At 34.1% G+C, this 26,659-nt stretch overlaps 1 protein-coding gene and 1 non-coding gene across 4 annotated transcripts in view; one reads left to right on the top strand and one right to left on the bottom strand.

Annotated features, from left to right (window-relative positions):
• The window catches only part of FBXW7 (F-box and WD repeat domain containing 7), a 220,440-nt gene that overhangs the window by 153,413 nt on the left and 40,368 nt on the right, over nucleotides 1-26,659 (top strand). Inside the window, exon 1 of one of the 3 annotated variants that reach the window (XM_027598474.1) lies at nucleotides 4,359-4,689. The exons of the other annotated variants lie outside the window; for them this stretch is intronic. Coding sequence (XP_027454275.1) covers nucleotides 4,543-4,689 — 147 coding nt within the window. The 5' untranslated portion in view covers nucleotides 4,359-4,542. Of the gene's footprint in view, nucleotides 1-4,358; nucleotides 4,690-26,659 lie in introns of those variants that run through there. 3 annotated transcript variants of the gene reach the window in all.
• LOC113926040 lies at nucleotides 17,223-17,329 on the bottom strand. Its single transcript, XR_003521126.1, has one exon. It is a non-coding gene; the product is annotated as a U6 spliceosomal RNA (small nuclear RNA).

Genomic DNA, 26,659 nt, shown 5'->3' with positions numbered 1-26,659 from the left:
TGTTGGTGTCATCTTAAAAGGAGCTTGTCTGTTTTACAGAGTTGCAGCTTGGGAGAGGGGGTTAATAATTAAGAGTATCTTAAATGTTTTTAAAAATATGATTGAGTCTGGGGCGCCTGGGTGGCCCAGTTAGTTAAGCGACTGCCTTCGGCTCGGGTCATGATCCTGGAGTCCTGGAATCGAGTCCCACGTCGGGCTCCCTGCTCAGCGGGGGGTCTGCTTCTCCCTCTGACCCTCTCCCCTCTCATGTGCTCTCTCTCTCTTTCTCTCATTTTCTCTCTTTGAAATAAATAAAAAATCTTTAAAAAAATATGATTGAGTCTAAGACTTTATTTTTTCTTGAGCACATGGAACTAGGTGCGTTTTAAAGTTAACAATTAGGGTTCTTCTATGCATTGTCTATGATTTCCCTCATTGACTGGGGTTTTCTTCTGTATTTGAAATTTGGTATTTTGAATGTTTTCATGCTGATTGAGAATATTGCTTTAGAAGTACTGTTAACTTCAATCCTCCAAAATGGTGAAACTTGGTAGTACAAACTTTTGGAAATTAGTAGTCACTTTGCTCAATCACTAGAAATGTCTCTTTTTTATGGAAATACAGTGTTGTAGACACATAATCAGATTTAGTGTTTGGTTTACAAGAGTTGCAATGCTCTGTACTATCCAGTTGAGGGCAGCTATTTACTGATTTAAAAAAAAAAATGAGTTGAATTAGAATGTCACTATGTGTTCACCAGCAGTTGGTTATCTACAAATAAGTCCTAGTTTTTACTCCTATTATTATCATAAATAATTTATTGAAAATGAAAAATTAATTCTACTTCATAATATTTTATGCCCTCTTATAAGCAGGGGAAAGAACAGTGTTCATTTTAGTTTTAATTTTCTCAGTCCAAATTTTTAGTCCCAAATCTTTTTTTTTTTTTTTTTTTTCCTTCTTAGGATCAGACTCCAGGTTGATTGGAGAGCTTCATATCTTACTCATCTTTAAACTATCTGCATGTAAATACATGTAACTATAAAGCTCTCTGAGGGCTTTAAAATATAAAATTATAATTTTCAGTATGTTATCTCTATTACTGGATTAAGTGAAAGTTAAGTATGGAGTTGATCTATTTCATTTATTTTTCTGTGCAGAATGAATATGTTAAACTTGTGGAGTGTAGTATGTTCTTCTAATTTTTCTGCATTGAAATAACATGTAGTTTAAATTATATCTTCTTTGTGGTTTAGAGGAAGGAATTTTGAAGGTTTAATTAACTGATTTCAAAGATATCACAGAATTTTTTTGAGAATAAAGAATGTCAGTCTACATAAAACTATATGTAATATTAACGAAGTAGTTACTAATATTACTTGGAGGGGGGCATTCCATGGGAGCTACTGCAGCAAAGGGATTTTTCTAATAAGGAGTAAAGATACAATATGATTTGAGATTATGTTATACTGAAAAAAAAAAGTGTTAAGAAATAAAGTGAGCATCAGAAGAGGTGCTGAGACTGGAATGAGGCAGGAAATGTTCACCCTCCCCCCCCCTTTAGTGGGGCTGTATACCTGGTTATCTTAGATAACAGTCTCACATTTTTTTTTTAAATATCAAATTAAAGATTTCCAGTACACTCTCTTCTATCCCTAGATCTCTTTTGTGTGTTTGTTTTGTTTTTTGGTGTTTATGGTTCCTAATTGTTTACTTTTTTATTAAAATAATTTTTTATTGTGGTTAAATATCCATAGCATAAAATTTATCATTTTAACTGTATCTAAGTGTACAATTCAGTGGCTTTAAATACATTCACGATGTTGTGCAACCATCACCACTCTCCATCTTCAGAACATTTTCATCTTTTCCAACTAGACTCATATCCATTAAACACTAACTTTCTAGTCCTTTCTCCCAGTTGCTCCTGGCACCCACCATTCTAGTTTCTGTCTCCATGAATTAAACTACGCTCGGTACCTCATGTAAGTGGGATCATACAGCATTCGTCCTTTTTGGACTGACTTATTTCACTTAACCATTGTGTCTTCAAGGTTCATCCATGTTGTAGCAAGTGTCAGAATTTCCTTCCTTTTTAAGGCTAAATAGTATTCTATTGTATGTATATGCCACATTTTGTTTGCCCATTCATCTGTCAGTGGTTACTTGGGTTGCTTCCATCTCTTGGCTGTTGTGAATATGTTGCTGTGAACATGGATGTATGAATATCTGTTTGAATCCCTGCTTTCAGTTTTTTGGGGGAATTGTATACCCCAAAGTGGAATTGCTGGATCATGTGGTAATTTTTTGAGGAACCGCCATACTATTTTCCACAGTAGCTGCCTACATTTTACGTTCCCACCAGCGATGCACAAGTGTTCCAATTTTTCCACATCCTTGCTAACACTTGTTATTGTGTGTGTGTATTTGTGTGTGTGTGTTTGTTTTATTTTTATTTTATTTTTTGTTTTTTTAAATAATAGCCATCCTAATCGGTGTGCATTGGTGTTTCATTCTGGTTTTTTTGTTTTTTGTTTTTTTTTTTAAGATTTTGTTTATTTATTTGTCAGAGAGAGAGAGAGAGAGAGAGAGCAAGAGAGAACACAAGCAGGGGAATGACAGAGGCAGAGGGAGAAGCAGGCTTCCCGCCGAGCAGGGAGCCCGATGCGGGGCTCGATCCCAGGACCCTGGGATCATGACCTGAGCCGAAGGCAGACGCTTAACTGACTGAGCCACCCAGGTGCCCCTCATTCTGGTTTTGATTTGTAGTTCCCTAATGATTAGTGATATTGAGCATCTTGACATGAGCTTATTGGTCATTTGTATATTTTCTTTAGAGAAATTTGGTTGTTTACTTTTGTGTAATTAAAAATGTCACCTCTGATAATGATTTTGCTTTTTTTTTTTTTCTAAAGTGGCTTGAACTCACAACCTTGAGATCAAGGCTTGAGCTGAGATGCTTAACCGACTGAGCCACCCAGGCACCCCAGTGATTTTGCATTTTTAACTACATTTTAAATTTTGGTATAAATGGAGAGTGTACTTTAATAAAGTAGGATCTTGGTGGGACTGGGAGATTTCTAGTGTATGAATTGGCTTCCCAGTAGCCCACTTTATATTTAGTAAGATCTTTCCAAAGTTGAAAAAGAAATCACTCATTTCTGACATTCTCCTTTCTCATTCTCTCCATATCACATTCTAAGTTCCTCTTATAGAGATCAATAAAAGCTATTGGAAGGAGAGGTAAGTGAGATGACTGGCTTTTGGAAGAGGACAATAGAATGGAAGGAGAGAACAAACTAGTTAACCAAGCAATGTGAACAGACTGTTCACATCCATTACTTCCCATCTATCAAAACTACTCTCCGTTAATTCTTACACTGAGCTTTTTTTCTTATCATCTTCATAACAGTCTAGTTTATGTGTTTGCATATCAAGTGTAGTATTAATTAACATAGGCATAAGTGCTTAATTTAGGAAAATATTTGAGGTAATGCTGGAAAGATTAGTTTGGAGCCACTCTGAGGAGAGTCTTCATCTCCATATTTTATCTTAGGCAATCGGGAACCATTGAAAGTTTTTGAGGAGTGGATTGTATACCATGTTCTCTCTGTGTGTTTTAGGAAGATATTTCTGACCATGGTATGTTGGAGAAATTAGGCACTAAGGATTTGCAATGAACTGGTTAGTAATTATTTTACTATAATTGTTTCCCATCACAGGCTACATTTATAAATACTTGGGCTTTTAAAAAATTATATCTTTATAATCACATGACTTATACTTTCAAGTGGAATCACTGAGTTTTTGAGAATTATAGAGATTGAACTGACATTTGCAAACAACTAAAATGTCTACTGATAAACTTAATGTGAAGTACATATTAATAGCTTTAGAGAGATAGAGTCAACTTAATGGCTTAGTATGATATAAAGAATGGTATGTATGGAAAAGGAAAAGAGAGCATGCTTAAGACAAACAGTTGAAAATATAGTGCTCATTCTGAATATATCTAAGAACAAACGTGTGTATATATTTTTTGAGCTTGCATAAATACTGTCCTTAAATTTGAAGCACATTTCAAAACAATCCTAAAATATTAATGCTGGTATTTGGGTAAGGAAGAGTCAAGATAGTCAAGAGAAAATACAATGTTTATTTTTTTGTAAAGAAAACATTGCTTTCCCTTTCTAGGGAATACCTGGGCTAGTAGTTGGAGAAGTTTAAGAGAGACCCTACAGCATTGCCCTGCATTGGCTGTATTCACATTACTGACTTTGTACGGGAGGTTCACCAGCTGTTTGAGTGGCAGGAGCAGGAGCTTTCACTTCAGTAGTTTGTAATTCCTGGCTATTCTAGGATAGTTTGCACTTCACCAAGCCTCAGACAGGTCAGGACATTTGGTAGGAGAAGGTTGAAAGACAAAAGCAGCAGGCCTTGGGTTCTCAGCCTTTTTTTTGTTTTATTAATTAGAAAGTTATATTTTAATTTGGTGGTTAGAATTTTTAGTAATGTGCCTATATTACATGTAGAAAGTATTCATCAACCAAGAGGAGTTTTAAAATGTCAAAACCAGGAAAAGCTACTTTAAACCATGGCTTGGTTCCTGTTGATCTTAAAAGTGCAAAAGAGCCTCTGCCACATCAAACTGTGATGAAGATATTTAGCATTAGCATCATTGCCCAAGGCCTCCCCTTTTGTCGAAGACGGGTAAGTCTTGCATTTGAAAAATAGGAATATTTTTTTAAATGAAGTATTTCTGTTTCCTTTAGTAAAGAAATACTTTGGATTTCAGTTGATATTTATAAACAAAATTATCAGTGCATTATGTAGCCAGATAAAACTTATATAAGTCGTAGTTCTGATAGTATGATAAGAAGCCTAGAGGGCAAGGTTACCCAATCTGCCTTTTTTCCCCCTCTCATTTATTTTTCATGATATTAGAATCCTTTAAATTTATTTAAAATTGGTAAATGTAAAAACCGTGTTTTAAAATATGTTGGCAAATACTTCAACCCCAAATTTGTAGTTTTTTTTTTTTCTGTGGGAAAGGCAGGAAGCTGGTGGTATTCTTCTTATGTACATGGGAATTACAACATTTAGCTCTTTTAAAGAATATTCCAAGTTCCCTAGATTTATCTGGCCCTTAGAACTGTATTATTTTAAATTACTATTTCTGTAATTCAAACTTAATGTAATAGGGACTTTACTTTTTCCTGTTATATAAAATAAAAATAGCATGCTATTGTGTGGCAGTTACGATAGAGTTTATATATAGACAATCCTGAACTAACAAACATTTTGTAGGACTTGAGCTAACGTATAATCAAGTTATGATCTGTTGGATGTTTTTCAGGATGACATTCTCCTCTCCCTCACCAAATTCTGACCCTGTTAATATTAGCAGTTTTATTGTATTTTTTTAGTTAACTTGGTATTGCTAGTTTGAGTCATTAAGTAGAGTGATATGTTTTTAGATCTAAAATATGTTTATGATCTTGAACACATTAAACCAAAAATCTCCACAAAAACCTGAGATTAAATGGGTATTTGCATGTAACAGTGCTATTAATGTTTTAGTTCCCTTAAAAAAAAAAAAACTAAACGGGAAATATTCTACTAACCAAGTAGATCAACACACAACATCTGAAAAGTATTTTTTCTCCTTAGTGAAAAGAATCTTTTATTTGCTGGGACTTAACCTTTGTAGAAATATGTTTTCTAGTTCCTTTTGAGTAGTTTCCACTTCTACTCCAAACAAGTGGTAGCCATGTTGAAAAACATTTGAGTGAGGTTTAAATAATACAGTTTCAGCATTGAACATGGAATACAAATATCTCCGTCAGACTTATTTTCTTCTTTACTGTGTTGTCAGAAAGTGTTTATTTTGGTCCTCTTTCACTTTGTCACTTTTATAATTTCTGAATGAAGTCACTGTTCTGATTTAAGCATTTACACAGAAACCTCTAATGGCTTTAAAGTCATTAATAAACTAATTTATTATTTTAACACCTCTATAAAAGAAAATACCAACACAAGTAAATTTTTAAACTGAGGAAAAGAAGTGTGGGTTTTTTAAATCAAAGGATTTAAGATATTAACAATCAAGATAATCTTGTTCTTTGTTGTTGAGTATTTCTAATAAATTCTTAGGTACAATATATGGTAGTTGACTTCATTATGTCACAATGTATGTTTTCTACCTTTATTTTCTAACATGTACATGAAATTTAAAGGCTCAGGAGCAGATCCTATAAGAAAAATTAATAGAGAACTTCAAGGCTTTCCTTGAGGGCTTCCTAGGGTCACTATGCAGCTTGACTTTTGTAGGTTACTATGTTATGTTAATTTATAGCCTTGCATTTGTAATAACAGAAGAGAACTAAATTCGAAAAATAAAATTCATACAAGAAAGTTTTTTGGGAAGATAGCTAAAAAACACATTCAGTTTTAGACTGCTTGCCTGCCAATCACTTACTATTGCATAACTCATTGACTCTGAGTACTAGAAATATTAGAAGGATCGTGTAATTATATTCCCCCCCTTTCATGACTGGTTAATTTAGATAGTTTTTAATTGGTTTGCATGTTCTTTGTTATTTAATTTATTAACTTTCCTTTGGTAAATTGATAAACATTTTTAAAATATTATTTTTCTTTATCAAAGATTTAAGGAAGACCTTTGGTATGATATGTAATTAATCATATTTTGTGTGTAACATCTAGTATATCTCTTACACTGGGTATATTTTGCTTTCAGAGAGATTGTTCTACACTGACAAAGTACACAAAGCAGATCGAGTTCTGTATTTTATAGGCCGTTTTTTTTTTTTTCCAAGTAGTGAGCTAATGTGCACTAGAGTGACCTCTTGTAAGACTGTAGCAGTCTTGACCTATTGAAATTTGAAAAACATGATATTGTCCCTCCATCCCTCATAGATGTTGCTCCACTTAATGTTTGTACAATAAAATAACTTCAAAAAAAAGTTGTGAAAAATCCTTTAGTTGCTATAACTACAACTTCAATTCTATTTCTTGAAATGTTTTCAGAAAATTTATTTACCTACTATTAAGTGTAATATTGGTACTGGTAGTCAAATTTATTATTATATAAATTATTCTGGTCTCTCATCAGAGGTACTTTGGACTTAATTATAACAACGGTAAAGAAATAGCAATCTAGTTTTTAACCAGTTACTGTAAATCAAAATATTTTTAGTATTAAGGTCCTCATTATTTATTTACATTGTTAAAAATGTAGAATCATGGGGTACCTAGGTGACTCAGTCGGTTAAGCGTCCAACTCTTGATTTCAGCTCAGATCATGATCTCGGGGTTGTGGGATCGAGCCCCTGTGGGGCTCCACACTCTGGGATTTTCTCTCCCCCTCTGCCCCTCCCCCTGGTTGCTCACACTCACTATTCACTCACTCACTCACTCACTCACTCACTCACTCACTCAATAAATAAATAAATAAAATCTTAAAAAATGTAGAGTCCTGGGTTCCTCTCTTTTGGATACTCTTATGTTAGAGATCTGGATTAAGGTTCAGGGATCCATCTATATTTTTAAAAGTCCTATAGGTAGTTGAATTAGGAAAATTTGAGAGTACTAGTTGAGTATGTAACTTTTTATTCTAAAAGAACTGGTTGTCCTTTAGAGGAAGAGAAATCTTACAGGAAAAACTTATTTAATCTATAAAATCACTGGAAATTTTCAATTTTTTTTGAAATTGGAATGCCAGTTATGGTAATACTGTATTTCTTAAATCATAAGGTACATTCTTTTTTCACATTTTAAACATATTTAAGAAATACTTAAAATGTGAAAAAATGTGCCTTAGATACATTTTGATGAAATTTTATAGCTTATCTGGCAGCATTTTTTTCTTTTTAGTGATAAGAGAAATAATATCTTACAACTAATATTAGTAAGAAAATGTACTTCAGTGCTTAAATCTCATTTCTTACCTCATTTTGTTTGGGAGATTTTTAAGCATTTATAATATTCTTGTAAAGTTACTCGTCATTGTTATTATTTTGGTAGAAATTTCCAAGTGACATGCAAATGACAATGGTTTATATAAGGCTTTTAAAATATTTGACTGTGCTGGCTTATAGACAAAATATTGTTTTGAGAGTGCCGTATACATTCCTGGGCTTGAACCATGTGCTGATTGTGTCGCATAAGCATTTGGCAACACAGCTAAGAGTGGTGGAGAACTGCTTATGGGATAGAGGGGGTGGTGAGGTGGGGTCAGTATGGGACAAGGACTTGTTCTCCTGAGAAACAAGAGCTCAAGCAATAAGGAAATATATGACTGGGATTTCTGATAGTTGAAAACAGTTTTGTAGGAATTCGTTCCATATCAAGTTCTATTCAAAATACCACATTTAAAATAGTTTTTCTTTAAGGTGAAAGTAGAAATAAAATTAAAATAGAATATTTGTGTCATTTGAGGAAATATTAATAGCACTCCTGTGTATTGTTATCATTGCAGGTTACCTTAAGTCAAATTCTTTCTGCAAAGGGCCAGTAAATACTTTAGGCTTTGTGGACCCTATAGTCGCTGTTAGAACTATTCATCTCTGCCACTGAAGCACCAAAGCAGCTTAGACAATACTTAAATGGATGGGTGAATGGACATGACTGTGTTTTAATAAATCTTTACTTACAAAAGAGTGAAATCTAGGTTTGTATGATTATAATGATACTATAGTAAATCTTGTGCATTTTTCTCTTTGCTTATATATAAGTTTCAGCTCCTGGTAAATTTTTAGAATGAGATTGTTAGTTAAAGCCATAAGTCTTACATTTCCTTTAAAACCATCATCCTCTCTTCTTAATTCTTTTGTAGTTATGTAGAAAAGAGTCTTTGTGTGGCTAACTGCTAGAATTTTAGCATACTGCTTATTCTCTTCTTAATATACAGTATTAGTATAATAAAGCTATTAATAATTGCTATCTTTTTAAAAGAACCCACTGTGTATTCTAGGCACTGTTTTAGCTGTTTCGTATATTTTAACCCACATAATGATTGAATGACTTAAGTGTTTTTAAGTACTTTAAATTAGGTATTCTCTCCATTCAGTAGACTAGAAGACGGAGGCTCAAACCAGCGACTCTTCCTGTTTTCTTGGTAAATAGTAAAGCTGACATTTAGCTGCAGAGTTCACCAATGCTGCAGCTAACAGCAGTAGCCATTCTCTTTATACAGTTTGTTTTCATGTGAACTAACACTTTTCAACGACTATTAATATTTTGGAGGGAAGCCTGGGAGCCTATCATTGTTGACATTGTTGCTGTGAGAAAATAGATTCAAAGATTAAAACAAGTAACTTTCAAATAGCTTTTGATAGCAGAGAGCATTTATAAATACAGGGTTTTTGCTGTAATCTCTTTGGAGATGTTTCACTTCTAAAGTTACCCTACAGAATATGCAATAATTACAGTAATAAAAAACTGGAAATATTTGAACAGTATGCATGTTTGTCTGTTGTCTTTGTAAGCTGAGGGATGATACCTGTTAAAGAAAAAATTATTCATGACACTCGTTAAAACGGCAAGATAGACTTTATTTAGGGGTACTGTGGTGATACAGGGGTAGGGACTACTACAAAGGGGCTTTGTAGTGGGGGGGGGAGATTGGGCTCAACTCCAAATACAGTAAAGAAAAGTGAGAATTTATAGCCAAGGAACAGTTGGGAGGGGGTCAGTGGGTAGAAAATTACTAAGAGGAAACATCGGTAGGGGGGATTCGGGCTAAACGAGTTTAACCAAGGTAGTCAGACATCACGTGGAGGATGGTAGAGGATGAGGAACCCAGCAGTTATGGAAGGTGGTCAGATACCAAGATCGGAGGATTGTGCTTAAATGGAGTAGGATTCTTGCTCTTGACAACATGCCCAAGGACAGGGCCTAGTTGAAAAAGAGCTCAGCGAAGCCCATCTAGAGTTTGGTCAAGAAGAGAATCTTTGTTATACCTTAGGGTCTGTGTTTGGCAGGCAACAACTGAGAGCAGCTTGTCTGGACAGATTAACCATCCTCAAACTGCAGTGCAGTATCATTCTCATCAGTTTGCTCAGCCAGCACTTTTGACAATGAGGACAAAAATTTAAAACAGCATTGTACCTCTCTTAGCTTCAGTGCTGTTTTGAGTTTCAGTTTTTTCTTCATTGTTGAGTTATCAATGATACTAGACAAACCTATATTCTAAATTTTAACCACATTCAGGCATAATCTAAGTAGCTGTTTTTGTATGTATATTAGTTAATTTAAGCAGTATATAATTTTAATCTGTTATGTTCCTTTCATAGACTATTGACCAGTCTATTAGGCCCTTTTCAGCAAAGGTCTGCCATTTTTGTCAAATAGTTGTATTACCTTTGTTTTAAAAAAAACAACATGTCTAATTATTTGCCCCACAGTAAGTTTCATTTGTGGAAAGATTTTGTATGTACCCCCAAAGTAGGCCATCATAAACTCTTTTGCTAAAGCCAGCTTGTGAATTACTACCCTTCTGAATTTAATAATTTCCCAAATTCTCCAAATTGAATGGTGATATAAGGAATTTTAATTTTCTTTCAATAATTAATATCTTTTACTTCACTTTACAGAAATAAGACATATTCAATATGTAAAATTTAGAAAAATAATTTCCTTTGCAGTTTCCTAAAGTATCAGTAATTCCACTGCTCAAAAATAACCACAATAACAACTTTAAGTAAATAACTTTTTAGCAATATTGGTACTTTGATTCATTGTTAATATATTGTTAGTGGTTTCCCATAATTGTAGTTATTTAAAAATATATAATCTGCTAAATGAATGTTCCATAGTTTTCCTCCTATTGTTCATTTAGACAGTGACCTGCTTTGAACTTTTTTATACATGAATCTTAATCTCTATACACAGATTCCTAGAAGTAGAATTATTGGGTCAAGGAGTATGAACTTCTTTAGATTCTTGAAAAATACTGTTAAATTGTTTTCCAGAAAGTTTATAACAATTAAAAACCAGCATGAGGGATTTCTTTTGTTGTTTAAAGAGAAAGAAATCATATTCTAAGAAAATTTATTCCTATGTGGTAAAGTTTTGTGGATTTTACTTAGTTAATACTATGTCATTGTATTTCTAATTACATTATTTCTAGGTTTTTTATCATAGGGAATTTTTTTCCTTTTGAAAAAATGAGATAGGTTTATACTTATAGCTTCAGGAGAAAAATATGTAAATAGATCAAGAAATTATTTGTTGCTCATGTGATTCTATTTTTTATTCTTTCTGGAAAATATTTGTCATAGAACTGTCACCTATATTATCTTCAACTATAATTTTCTTCTCCTCCCATAGTTTTAAAACTATAATCTGTGTTTTTAAACAGATGATCCACATGTATAGTTTTATGATTTATTACATTATTTTTATTGCAAGTTTTAGGGTTATTTTAGTTTTTGTATCACCTTAGTTTATTCTTTTATATTTCTGAATTTTAGTGTGATATTTGCACAGTATAAATGACAGCCCCTTCCAAAGTATATTGCTATTAATAATATCTACGACAAGAGTACTTCTCATACTAACAAGAGCAGCTGCCAGAAATACTTGCCTATTTCTTAGAGCACTACTACTTAGTTTTACATTTCTGACATAGCTTTGCCCTTAGCCCCAATCCAGGTTTACCTTTTTTTTTTTTTCCTTAATCTAGTCCAGCCATGATTAATTCTTTTTTTTTATAAAGATTTTTATTATTTATTGAGAGAATGGTAGAGAGAGAGCATGAGAGGGAAGAAGGTCAGAGGGAGAGGCAGATTCCCTGCTGAGCAGGGTGCCCGATGTGGGGCTCGATCCTGGCACTCCAGGATCATGACCTGAGCCGAAGGCAGTCGCTTAACCAACTAGACACCCAGGCACCCCTGGCCATGATTAATTCTTATTGAAAATAGTTGTAGCAAGTCTGCTGTTTTAAAATGTCTTGATGACTGGGCGCCTGGGTGGCTCAGTTGGTTAAGCAACTGCCTTTGGCTCAGGTCATGATCCTGGAGTCCCAGGATCGAGTCCCACATCGGGCTCCCTGCTCAGCGAGGAGCCTGCTTCTCCCTCTAACCCTACCCCCTCTCATGTACTCTCTCTCTCTCTCTCTCTCATTCTCTCTCTCTCAAATAAATAAATCTTTAAAAAAATAAAAAATAAATAAATAAATAAAATGTCTTGATGCCTGAAAGGCATGTCATGAAACTCAATATCTGTTTCATGGAACTCTTAGCCAATTAGAAATAGATGGATGTTTCCCCAACATACAGAAATTTGAAGGCTTTAAAATGCCAGCATCCTCCGTCTCTCCCCCAGACTGGTCTGTTCCAAGTGTCCACCAGTTACATTTGTGCCTCTTTCTTTCTGGATCCTTTCCATGACCTCACAGTCTAGCTTCCTTCTCTGGTTGTCCTGGCACTGATTGCATTCACCGTTGTCCTCATCCATTAGTGGAATATTGTAATTGTTGCCATTACCTTTGGCCCTTAGGCAAATATGTACTGCCCGGTGATGTTATTCCATATAGTTATCTTGTCTCCTCAATTAGGCTGTAAACTCTTAGAGTTCAGAAATTATCTTTATTGTTTTTATGCTCCTAGTGATATGCAGGAGAAAGTTAGTATAAATATTCTTATGACTAATTCATTGAAGTATGTGTTAAACTTGGAAGATTCTGAAGGAGTTTTTGTACTGTTAAGAATATGGCATGTTTTTTGTTTACTAAATGTTTTTAAATGACTGTGCAGCTGTGATTTTGAATATTTCATTTTCTAAATTTAAATAAACTCAGATACAGTTTGACACTTAATTTTAAAAGTAATTACTACCTACCAATTTTGAAAACGAAGGAGAAACAAACATAGGGTAAAGTCATTTTGATGATACTTTTGAGATTCTCCAGTAGCCAAAAAATGTCAGAAAAACTGAAATAAAGGAAGAAAAATTACAATACTTTGGGGAGAAGAAAGAACAGGGTGGTGATATGAGCAAGTTTGGAGGGAGATTTGAATAGGGTACCTAATTTTTTTTTTTTTTTGAGTAAACTAAAATGTGACTTCCTTCAGTTATTTTCCTTACACACATATTCCATTGGAACTGGGGAACAATGGGCATTTTCAACTGATCTGATATGGTTTATTGTCACTACTTATTTTATCAGTAAAAGGATTAGTTACCACATATCAGACCATCCTATTTTAAATCCTATCAGTCCTTTTCTTCTTAAGAATGTTTCGTGTGTCATGTATAAACTTGAGTAAACAGAGTATAAATTATAAATTTTCTTGCGGTCTTATTCTCTGTACTGTGCAGGGTACTGGCTATAAATAAAAAGGTGATGATTCTTTATCCCCTGTACCTGTGGATATACAAAAGTGAAAAATCACGATCCTTTATGCATCGTAGATAGTCTAGTGGTAAAAACCATAAACGAACCTTTATAGTACAAAGGTATAATTTTGCTTAAATGTGCTCATGCACAAAGTACTGTGGGAGCATGAGAGGGTCACCCAAGTCTCAAAGCAAATGACTCAGGAAAGGCTTCACAGTAACTTTGAATTAAAACATGAAGGATATTTGCTAAGCAGATGATCAGAGAAGTGATGGACAGAAGGAACTTGTATTATTGCTTGCGCTCACATCTTGGCTTTTCACGTTATTTATACTGCTGCAAATTATTTGCTTATGTCTTGCCATGACATTTATCAGTAATAATATCAGCCAAAAAATATGTATTGAGCACTTAGAACAGAGTTGGAAAATTTTCTAGAACCTATGGCTGTTAACAGTGAACTAGATAGAGGCCATGCCCTCATGGAGCTTAGGTTATACTTTATGGAAACAGAAAGGTAGTTACTAATGTTGGTGTTTTGAAGACAACAAAATAGGGTAATAGTATAGAGTCTAACTTGGGATGCAGATGAAGCACGATACTTTCCACATATGAATTCATATAATCCTTAAGATAACCTTGTGAAGTAGGTGTTGTATTATATTATCCCTATTTTACAGATGCGGAATCTGAGGCATAGCAAGGTTAAATAACTTGCCCTAGAGCTAGTGATGGAGCTGAGACTCTGCCTCGGGTGTCTAGAGCTAGCATCACAAACACTGTGGTAAACTGACCTTGGTAAGGTTTGTTGAGTGAACAGATCCTTAATTTCCAGATGTTGTAAGGGTTAACTTTTGCTGTGTAATCCTGGGTTTTTAAATACTTTTAAATTCTTACTTTGTTCTCACAATTCGTGATGGCCTCAAGTATCTAATTACTGATAACATGGCTTTCTAGATGTTTTTGTGTTTTTGTCATCAAGTGATGTGTTAGTATTAGGTTGTGCCTCAGTTGTCAGATATGAATGTAAAACGAATTATGATGATGTGTAAGTCTACAACTACATTGTAGAAACAACTGCCATGAATTGTTATCCCTGTTGTTGATAGATAACAATCTGTTCAAATTGTTTAGTAACTTTAACATCACAGGGCAAGGCTATTAAGATGTAGTAGGGAGACAGATGAAAAATAGGCTAAAAAATGAACTTGCTGTTAAGTCCTGGCAAGGTAAACAAGTATGAAATAAACCCACTGTCCCTTGTCTACAGACAGATGTCCAGCGAGCCCTGAGAGCTAAGAATGTTTTTAAAGTTAGCCAAACCTAACTCTAAGTAACTTAAAATAGTCAGTTTTATTATTTATCTGAATAGTCATGAACTTTGCTGCAAAAATATTAATGTGTAATATACTGGAAGTATTCAGTAATATGTATGTACCATATTACTTTTCTAAATTCCAAAAAGTTCTGAAGTCAGCAATGCAGCTTTGTCTAAAATTGTGGAACTTACTCCACAGACCTCTGAGTTTACAGCCACCCACATATAAAAATCACCGACATACAAAAAATGGAATACACTTTGAAATGTCAAAGTAGTCAAAGCCTTAAGTCTCTGAGTACGTGCATATTTAAATGCTTTAAAACATACATTATATAAATGAATACCTAAATTTTACTAACCTAGTTATAGGCAGCTCCATATAATATGGTAGTTCAGAGCTTATATATTATTTTTCTTCAGTGAGTAAATGTAACTCGTGTTAGCAGACATATATGTTAAATGAGGAATGAGAACCTCTACCACTTTTTTACTTCACGGAAAATTAATACCACTAAATTAATTTTTATTCTGCTAATATGTATCAGGCATACTCCCTGTATGTGTTGCTAGTATAACGAAGATGAGTAAGGCAGAGACCTTCCTTCCCTTAGGGAGGCTATAGATGTTTCTCTGTCTCTGAGAGACTTATCTCATTGTTCCCATTTTATAGTCATATCAAAATCAGAGGAATATGGGTTAATTAATTTATTCAACAAATAAACATCCATTAATTGCCAGGCACAGTTCTGGGCACTTCAGATACATTAGTGAACAAAGCAGAAAAGGTCCAACCTTTTATGTAATTTAACATTTTAGTGACCCTGAGAATTCTGCCTAGGAGTGGACAGCATGTTTGGTCTGTTCCAATATACAGTGTGTCACCAGACTCCTTTATTCAGTGGTACATTTTTCTAAATCAACTGGTGGTAATTTGTCTTTTAGTTTCTCCATATGTATATATGGGTACCTACATACATGTGCATGCATATATAGATACACTCTTTCTCTGACTTGGTAGGATTATGTTGGTGACTTTATTGATATGTATAATCTACTGGTTTTCAAATGCTGTTAGTATCTAGTATGGAATAGTATTTTGAGGTTCTGAAAGATTAAATATGATTCTTTTTTATTTCATTTTTTTCATATTCTTGGAAACTTTAATATCCTACCGGGCTTACCTAGTGATTTCTTTCTGGATTGTTCCTGGGTCAGATTAGAGTTCTTGACCCTATCTCTGACTTGTGGAAAGTTGCATAAATTAATGTATGTTCCACATATAAATCAGCTAAATAATAGTAGATAGAATTTATAGTAGATACGTTTATGGTAGGTATAAATAATGATAGATATCACTTAAAGATTTTATTTATTTGACAAAGAGAGAACACAAGCAGGGGGAGTGGCAGGCAGAGGGAGAAGCAGGCTTCCCGCTGAGCAGGGATCCCAGTGTGGGGCTCGATCCCAGGACCCTGGGATCATGACCTGAGCTGAAGGCAGACGTTTAACGACTAAGCCACCCAGGTGCCCCTAAGATTTTTTTAATATGATAGAAATTTCACCATAGAAGTAACAGCAGAAAGGACTACCATTTGTGGTAAAGTCAACAACATTCTAAATGTTAGGAGTTACAATTCAGTATTTCCAAGTATCTATTGATGCAGCACATCTCTTTATTTGCATATATAGTGTTTTATTCCTAAATTGTGAGAAAATAAAAAAGTAAATCTGAGATTAATAAGGTTTTCTCTTGTGACTTTGGTCTCTGTATAAATGTTTATATATTTATAAACTTTATTGACATTTAGGTGTCGAGGAAAAGCGAGTAGGAGCAAATATTTCTCAAACATTAATACATTAATACTGACTCTAAAATCACATGGCTAGCTATTTGTTTATTGTTATTTTATGATATTTTCATGTAATAATAGGGAAATCTGTTTTGAGAGAAAAAATATAATGTTGGATGAAATTCTCTTACATTTTTTATCCTTGCTAGTATTGAAAATGAAAATTGAAACTTGTGGGGTATTCCTATATTTAATTACATTTTTATGTGTGAGTGATTTCATATGGTTCACTTGGGAACAATTTAAGCTTAAACAGCTTTTCAATAATCCACAGAAATCTCTGCATTATCACTTTGGATTTTAAAATGCCATTGTTGCTACTAGTTTGAACATGTAGGGGCAGTATAGTACTGTTTTTGTAAATCTTGTCTGAATTTGTGGGAGTTTTGAATCAGTAAGTGGTGTTAAAAGTTCATTCTTCTTTGCAAAAATGTAGCTGTATGTCTTACAGTTTAAAGGATGAATGGGACTGTTTCTTTAAGTTGGAACTATTCTTTCAATTCAGGTTTTTATATATATTATACAAAAGCTTTTATATTATGGAAGCTCATGGCCTTGATTTATATTTGAAATCAAGGAATATGTTAAGCTAGTTAACAAGAAAAAATGTACTTTTATTGTTAGACAGTAAAAATGAGGACAGGTAAGTAGATTTGCAAAAAATAGGCAAAATACTAAAATCAGTGCAATTTTGCTCCTTTTTAAAAAAAAAAATACGGAATGCTTCACAAATTTGCGTGTCATCCTTGTGCAGGAGCCATGCTGATTTTCTCGGTATTGTGCCAATTTTAGTATATGTGCTGCCGAAGCGAGCACTAAAATTAGTGCAATTTTGCTCTTATTTATTCTGTACCAACCTTTTCAAAAATGGATGTTTAACTATGAGAATTTTTTTAATAAAGTCTTAATTTTTCAATCTGACAAGTGAACAAAACTTAGATTACTAAACAATCTTAAGATTCTTCAAGTGTTTTTTTTTCCATTTAAATTGATTTATACTTAAAAACAACCGAGTAGTTTTCTTTTCCATTTATTCATTCAATAACTTTTATGAGTCCAGGACTGCTTTAGGCATTTGGAGTACAATAGTGAATGAAACAATCTTAACTCCTCACCCTTATGGAGTTTATAGCAGAATAGCAGAGTGCTTAACAGTATAGATGATAGAGTCACTTAGACTTGGGATTACATTCTTAGCTTCACCACTAACTAAGCCTTATCTGTAAAATGGAGATAGAAGTACCGGGCGCCTGGGTGGCTCAGTTGGTTAAGCGACTCCCTTCGGCTCAGGTCATGATCCTGGAGTCCCGGGATCAAGTCCCGCATCAGACTCCCTGCTCAGGGGGGAGTCTGCTTCTCCCTCTGATCCTCCCCCCTCTCATGTACTCTCTCTTTCTCATTCTCTCTCTCAAATAAATAAATAAAATCTTAAAAAAAAAAGTACCTACTTCCTAGGATTATTGTAAGAATAAAATGAAATAACCTATAGGAAAAAAAAGTATGGTTCTGTAATAACTTAAAATCTGCTATGAAGTTCACAAGACTTTTTTTAGATATGTTGGTAAAAATTATAAATAATTCTCCTGACATGACAATACTTATTACTTTTACTTATGGTTAGTGTTTTGAATATTTTTTCATTTTCAGTTTCTTTAAATTGTGAAAGAAAATGCATAGCACCAATTTTGAATAGTCATTTTTCTTAAATAGTTTCCTGAGTGACTGTTAATCTCTAAATGGATAGCTACTGCACATAAAAAGTTAATGTGATTTGGTTCTACTTACATTATGTAGATTCATTCAGTGTGACTAGCATGTGTAAAAATTAACCCCATTATGTCTTACTAAATTAAGGTAACATGTGCTATCTTAGTATTTTGTTTGGAGTCTCTCAGATGTTTAGAACAAATTTGTTGGCTTCAAATACCATTAAATTAAAACAATTTAAATTGCTATGTAAGAATTAAAAACAGAATTTATTGATTCACGCTAAAATGTCTAGCGAATAGTTTCCACTATGATTTTAAGCTCTGACTCCATTTCTTTCCCTAGAGGCCCCAAAATAAGTTAATTAGGAAATGGAACATACTTGTTAACATCTTTGAAAACTAGCTTGTCAAAATGGCCCCTGGAATATCATTACCGTATAAGAATTGAGACTTAAAACATTTAAAGAATTGGTTCACAAGTCTTAACAAAAGTGCTTAGAAATTTAGATCTTTCTTTGGTACCCTGTGCTGCTTTTAGTTCTCTTTATTTTTTAATTACATGGAAACCCCATATTTAACACACACACACACACACGTGTACACGTGCATGCCCACACGCATACACACACACTCCCCGGCCCCCCATACACACAAATGAAATTCGCACCCACCCCACCTCTGTATAGTAGCGTATCTGCAGTGTTCATGCTGCAACTGCTGCATTGAGGGGAAGTGGTGTTCTGCTGTTTTCATATTAGCTTTGTTATCATGCAGTATTTTCAGCTGCTCATACTCATTACCATACAGCTGGTATGTAGAGAAGAGAAGGAAGCAAGCAGAAGTTGTACTGTCTACAAGAATAAGAAGCTCTCTTGCAGATGGGGTGCTGGCAGATGGGGCATGTGTTTGAACAGGTTTTACTAATAACAGAGTGCATTAAAAATCATTCTGAGAAAGTCCTAAGGTCAGTGCCATGAATTCAAAGCTCGAGAGGTTGTTCAGCTTTTTGTAGACCTTTTGAGAATATTAATTAACTCTAATACAAAGAGTAATAAATGGCCAAGCACAACCTCTTCCAAAACATTTTTTATAGTTTTTCCTTTTTCATTTTAGGATATTTTCTCTTTAATGTAATTTAAAAAGCATTGATATTGTTTGCTAATGTCTGACATCATCTTACACTGTATTTTGCACTCTTCATTATATTTACTGAAAATTCCCAGACTGTGGTTATATACAAAAGTATATATACTTTGAGCAACATAATAACATTCTTCAGCTTTAATATATAAATGTTAAAATATTTCTTGGAAGATGAAAACCAAAGAGGATTTAGAAATGCCTCTTTTTATATTGTTGACTACATTGAAGTTTAAGATGAATTGTGTTCTATCTCCATTCAAAGTTAGAAGTGAATGGTATGCCCCAAAATGAATCTTTTGTTAAAATTATTACTTACATGCTTTTCATATTCACAAAACCAAATGAAGTAGTAATGAAATAACTATCAGTAACTTAAAAAAAAAAGGTGTTTCAGTGGGATCTTACTCCTTTTGACCTTTTTCATTAAGTGTAGTGTTTCTTGGTAGATCCTGTCTCAATGGGAGATCATGATAAAAAGCAGGGAAAGCAAAATAAAGGTAGCCAATTACATGTAAAATATGCAGTATTCAATTTAATTTTAATGGAAATGGCACTTAGCCTGTTATTTTGTTCATAGAGATTAAAATATATATTGCCAAAGGGATTTTCTTTTTTTAGCAAGTATTATAGTGCTTTTGGTAACTCTCAAAAACTTTCATGCTTCAGATTTCTTGTCAGTAAAGTGGAGATAGAAAAATGCTATCTGTTGGGTTAATACCAATGAATAAATAAAATACTTTGGGACTTGTGTGAGATTTAACAACACTGAGGGTTGTTAAAAGTGTGTATATCCCTTTTAATAGTAAAAGTTTATATTCTGTTGGCAGTTTTAAAGGTACAGGAAGTCCTAAGCCCGGTTGGCTTTTAATAACAAAGATAATTGCATGTTTGTTGCATATCAAACTGTATTTTCTTCCAGTTTAGTTTATGCTTTACTTGGTAGTGGATAAATATCTAGAAAATTTTATTACTTTTCCCTGAAGGGGAAATATATGTATATAGATACATAAGATATTATAAATAATATTATCTATAACATAGTACTAAATAAGTAATAAATTTATAAAATGTGTTGTTCATCTGTATGACCTTTCCTTATACTGAAAATTGAGTTTTTCAAATTATGCTGAAAAGTAATAATTTCTAGTTATTCTGTCATTATTGATTAAAGTGTGTGTTACATTGTTCATTACCTCATGTAAATATTATTTATTGATACCCTGATAAGTGTAAGGACTATGTGAGGAGCTGAGGTAAAAGAATCAAAATAGAAGTGGTCACTGCTTTCATGGAGCTTAGGGTTTAACGGGGAAGATGGACAAATAATTGATGTGTCTACACTGTGACAAGGCACTGTGATTAACAGCTTTAGAAAGGAAATTCGAGATGGCCTGTACAGAGATGATTCGTATGTTTTTATCTCCAATCTAGACCTTTGTTCTGAGCTCCAGAGCTAGTTGGAGCATGATATCCTCCCCTGGATATCTCGGAGACACCTCAAGCCAAATATGACCAGACGTGGACTTTATGATCCTCCCTACCCCAGGAAAGAAAAACAAGCAAACACTGACTCTTGTCTAGTATCCTCTCTCATGTCCCATCCAGTTGCATAAGAAACCTAGGTGTCATCCCTGATAACTCCTCCTCCTTTATTCTTCACGACTAATCAGTCTGTCACCAGATCCTGTCAGTTTTATGTCCTATGTGTCTCTTAAATGTTCACTTCTATCCATCTTTGTTGCACCTACCTCGTCTAAGCCACTATTATCTCTCGCCTGGCCTGGTGGAATAACTTCCTCACATAGTCTCTCCACATTCACTCTCACTTCCATTCTGGTTTTAATATTATATTTAGAATGATTTTTCAAGAGGCGTATCTGATTATTTCCTTCCCCTGACCAACATCCAGCATAAGCTTTTCATTGCTCCTAGGGTAAACACCAAAATCCTTTATGAGGTTTTGCATAATCTAGCCCTTGTCTACTCCTCTAGCCTCATTTTGCACTTACCATAGAACCTCTACTGTTCTGTGCACTGCAGCCATGGGTGCCCTTCCCCCACCACAATGCACTTTAATCATTCCTTCAGAGCAGAGAAGTCTTCTCTGAACCCCCAGACTAGGTCAAAACCTTAACGTTATGCATTTTCCTAACATTCTGCAGCATTTACCACAGTTTTACTTTTGCTTTGTTTTGTTTCATTGTCTTTCTCTCCTACCACACTATAAAAGCTCCTACCACAGCCATGAAGCTGAGACCATCCTTAATTTATGTATAATAGGCACCCAAATAAATACTGTTGAATGAGTGTCTGCAGGAAATTAAAATAACCATTTAAATCTACATTTGTTGTAATTACGTATCCCAGGTAGAATACAAATAATTAGTTGAAACAACCTAGGATAGAATCACAGAGGTATGCATGTATCAACAATGATGTTTACACCTAGGAAGTGATAACCACACATGGATCAAATTGACATTTTTTAAAGATGGATTGACCCTTACAAAAAGATCTATGTGATGAAATTAAGAAACAGGACCAAAGGGATAACCACATATTGAAGCATATATTGTATATAGTGCCCCCCACACTACTACTTGTTAATAAGTCAAGTATTTTTAGGCTGTCTATTAAACTAAAAAATTCAAAATCAGGTGGAAGTCATAATTCCCTATTAAGTGTTTTGGGGTTGTAATAGCCAATAAAGAGCATTTAAAATAGTTTCTTTAGTATTGGGATACATAACTTTTGCCAGTTTTCTATGGTGTTCAGATCATTTGGGTAAGGGAGAAAGAACTCGTAGCCCTTTCAAAAGGACTTTCCAATGAGATACTTTGGTGTATTCTGTTTTCAGCTTTTTTTCATTATTTCATGTTTTAAAGATAGAAAGTATTGGGCATGAGGGAGTGAGGGTAGATACAGTTCTTGGCAGGGGTGGGGGGCGGTTTAGAAAAGGAAGCAAAACCCATTTATTATTGTAAACATCTTTCATCAGATAGATTTTTTTTCATTCTGCCTACTGATGGCTGCCTACCGTCAATACAATGTCAAAGATAATGGGAGCAAGCCTTCACCAAGGAGACATTGGCAGTAGTGTATTAATTGTCAAGCTGCTCTTGGTAAATTCCCAGGGGTAAAGTGTATCAAAGTGCACAATTAGCTATCTAGTTTGTCTCTTCTTTCTCTGTGTCGCTGTGACTCTAACATAGATTTCATCTGCATATCACACATTTCCATACTGAAATCGCTGGGGAAACATCCTAGAGATTTCTTAACTACCAATACTTCTTGCTATGTAGGTAGAAAACCCTGTTTTCATTTTCTATAAACTGGAGACCAAGATTTGCCTGTGTTCAAATCCCAGGTACCCTACTTAATAGTTGTATGCCCTTGGGGAAGTTACTTAAACTCTCTGTGCCTGTTTCCTCATCTGTAAAATGGGACAATAATACTACCTACTTCATAGGGTCATTAGATAGCTTCAGTGAATTTATATAAGTACCTAGAAGAGTGCCTGTAAGTTCTCTTCTCTGTATACTTCATTTTCTTAAGAGAACTTTGTCTTTTTTTAAACAGTTGCTTATTCAAGCTTGAATAGTTTATGATACTTTTGATGGTGGGCAGTAAAGGAGCATTCAGATCAGATTAAGTGTAGCATTTATTTTCCCTTTTTTCTTTAGGTTTAAAATGCTGCCTTGTGTTTCTTGGAAATATCTCTTCCTCTTTCTAGCTCTATGCATTGTCATATAAATTGAGCAATTTCATTTATCAATTATATTGATTTGTCATTTTTTTACTGACTTGTCTGTCCTTACCCCCGAATTTGGGAGTTCTTCCAGGATAGAGATTACATCTTGCTCAGTTCTGCCTACTTTTTGCTTAGTGTCTGGCTTTCAAGAACCCTGGCTAAATATTTCTTGAATGTAGCAGATGTAAATCTATCAAAATAAAATGTATGAATCACTGTTTAGTTTTTTTCTCCCATCTTGTTTCATTGTTTAGAAAACAAGGAACCATTATATGAAGCAGGATTCATTTGGATGAGACTAATAATATTACAGTGGAATTTGGGGTTAGAGGCTCACAATTAAATTTTTCTCACAGTAATTTTCTTTTTCTACACTACCTATATGGAAAAACAAGTATAGTACATTTCACAAAGTTAAAGTCTTTGAGATAAATGAATTGGTGGGGAGTAAATTACATCTTGGTCTAACAAAATCTGTTTTTTGCAATTGTTTAATAAAAGCTAGTTGAATAAAAATATCTTTAAAATACCATTTAATTTTAATCTGCTGTTTACATTGTGATCATGATCATTAACTTGTCTTTATTTAACATCTCTTGAAAAATATGTTCTTAATATGCTGGGTTTTTTTTTTAAAGATTTTTATTTATTTGACAGAGAGAGAGAGAGAGAGAGCACAAGTAGGCAGAGAGGCAGGGAGAGGGAGAAGCAGGCTCCCCGCTGAGCAGGGAGCCCGACGCAGGGCTCCATCCCAGGACCCTGGGAACCTGACCTGAGCGGAAGGCAGGGTCTCTTGATAGAATAACTTTAAAGGAAAGACTGAAAATGAAGAGGGGTTTGTGTGTATGTGTGTATGTATCTTTATCCCAAGGGCTAACAAAATATTACAACTTTAAAAATATTCCATACTTCGGACGCCTGGGTGGCTCAGTTGGTTAAGCTACTGCCTTCGGCTCAGGTCATGATCCTGGAGTCCTGGGATCGAGTCCCACATCGGGCTCCCTGCTCAGCAGTGAGTCTGCTTCTCCCTCTGACCCTCCCCTCTCTCATGCTCTCTCTATCTCATTCTCTCTCTCAAATAAATAAAATCTTTAAAAAACAAAAACAAAAAAAAATATTCCATAGTTCAATATCTTTTTGCTAGCTTTGACTTTATGTGATTTAGTAGATTTAAGCTATTCTTCATAGGATATTTTTTCATGTTGTAAAAGTTTGAACGTGTATTGACTCAATTAAAAAGAATTTAAGATTCAGCTTTTCAAGAGTGTTCTCAAATCACCATGTAACAGTTCTCAGTGGACCAGCTGTATGCACAGAGCAGTTCTTAAATTGTAATGCACATTTGTTTAGTAGTCATTGGGCCATCATTACATACCATGAGTTCACACAGCTGGAAAGAAACTCGTATCCATCCTGCAGAAAGAACTTTTTAGAATCATGTATCAAGTGTGGCAGACTTTCCAAGTTAATTTTTAAACATTTGGAGGCTTTGAGTATTTATAGATAAATACGTTCTTAAATATGAAAGAATTTTTTAATAAAGAAAATGAACTTATAAATAAAATATTTCTATTATAGTAGTTTTTCCAAGATGTCAAAGTGCTCCTGACCATTGATCTTACAGTTCACTGCGAATAAAAAAACTACTATAGATCGTGTACATTTTCAGATGAATAGTTATTTTGAAAATATTTCCATAATCCAAAAATATTTCCAAAATTATGTCAAACCCTACTCATGACCCATCTATTTCTAGCAATCTTTATTTTGTACTCTGCTTTTGTGTACTGAATCTTTACAGTCTGTTGGAATTTCCTAAAAAGGTAGGGGATCATGTAGGCATTATGCTAGTCAGATAATTCTTGATTCTTTCAAAGCAAAGAATGCAGTTTGTTAAATTATATATACAGTAATTGCTTTAAAATGTAAACTGTTTCTAAAATGAATCTTTAGAATCCTCCTTTTTAAATGTAGTAGGGGCATGATTACTAGGTTTCTTCCCTCCTTACTTGACAGCTGTGTCAAACACAGATACTTAAAGAGTAGGCAAGCTACTCTAAAGTAAATAAAGAATTAATTAAAGATCACCATGATGCACACTTTCTAGAGCAAGAACCTGGAGTGATTTATGTTTCTTATTGGCCTAACACCAATATGGAATTATTAAGTGTTCTTGAATAAGTGGAATAAGTTCTAGTCCACAGACTTTGATTCATAACTAGAATTTTAAAAGATTGGTTAAAGTTATCCCTACTCATTTTAAATTCCTCTGGAAATTTTATAAGATGACTGAGATGAAAAGAAATGCTATATTTTAAAAAGTATAAGTTTGAATCTGGGCTTTATGTATCTGCTAGTCAAATTTTATAATTGGACATAATTATCAGAATTGGAAAGTGAACCAAAAGAAGATTACTGAGTTGAGAATAACATGTATTTTAGATTAAGCAGATCTTGGATGACTACATGCTAACGAGAGTGTACCTAAGTAGGGTTGTACGTGGGGCTGTACTAAGCTTTAGTTGAAGGCTTTTTCCAATTTTGAGATTCCATGATTATGTTCTGGAATTTTTTATGATCACAAAGAAGTAAAAAGTATACCTTGGATAAAATCCTTTTGTCTATGATAATGAAAGGTAACCATGTCTTTTATCCTTGTAGACATTTGCTAAAAGAAGGCTGGAAGATCCATCTACAGAGATCTGAGCCCAACATTTCTGTCTTTCTCAAAAAGAGTAAATTATCAAATGTAAAGAAAAAATCAGAACATAGAAAGTAGAAGGGCAAGGAAATAGAGATATGATACAGTAGATACTCCTCCATTCTTATAGAATTGAGTTACTAGATATAAAGATTTAGGATAGTGCTTGTTGACACGTGGTGCAGACTAAATATTACCTGCTATTCCAATTCTCTTTCCTAAGTTTAGGAATCTTTTGGGATAGGTGTTGAGTTTGAGAGTAAGTATGAGGGAAATGGAAGAGTTAATTGCTGCATGAAAGAGTTGAGTTCAAATACAGTTATATATTCTTTTCTCTGTATCTCTGATTTCAGCAAGTGAGAATTACTTTGTGAGCAATCTTTAATTTTATATACATTTTTGAAAATAAAAATAATATAGACAAAAATATATACAGAAGTTCAGTTGTGTTTACTCTCATTCTAGAAATCCTCTAATGACTTCACATTGCACTTAGAATTAAATCCAAACTCTTGACCATGACCTACAAGATATTACATGATCTGGCCCTTGGTTACCTGTCTGACATCATCTTGTACCAGTCACATCATCCTAGCCAGACTGGCCTTATTCTTGCTGATCCTAGACTCTATCATTTTGACTTAAAATTGCTGTTTCCCGGGTGATGCCATTCAAAATTAGCCACGGTTCCCTACTACCTTTAGTATCTACTTCTACCTGTTTTATTTCTGTCTTAAAACTAAGCATTATATGAAGTTATCTTAACTCATGTATTGTTTACTTATTATGTGTCTTCCCCCTCTCCCAGAATATAAACTGTATGAGAGTAGAAAGCTCATCTG

Source organism: Zalophus californianus, chromosome 2 (assembly GCF_009762305.2).
Source record: "Zalophus californianus isolate mZalCal1 chromosome 2, mZalCal1.pri.v2, whole genome shotgun sequence".
NCBI lineage: Eukaryota > Metazoa > Chordata > Mammalia > Carnivora > Otariidae > Zalophus > Zalophus californianus.
Note: the sequence above shows the minus strand (reverse complement) of the source record. Positions and strands in the feature narration are given on the sequence as shown.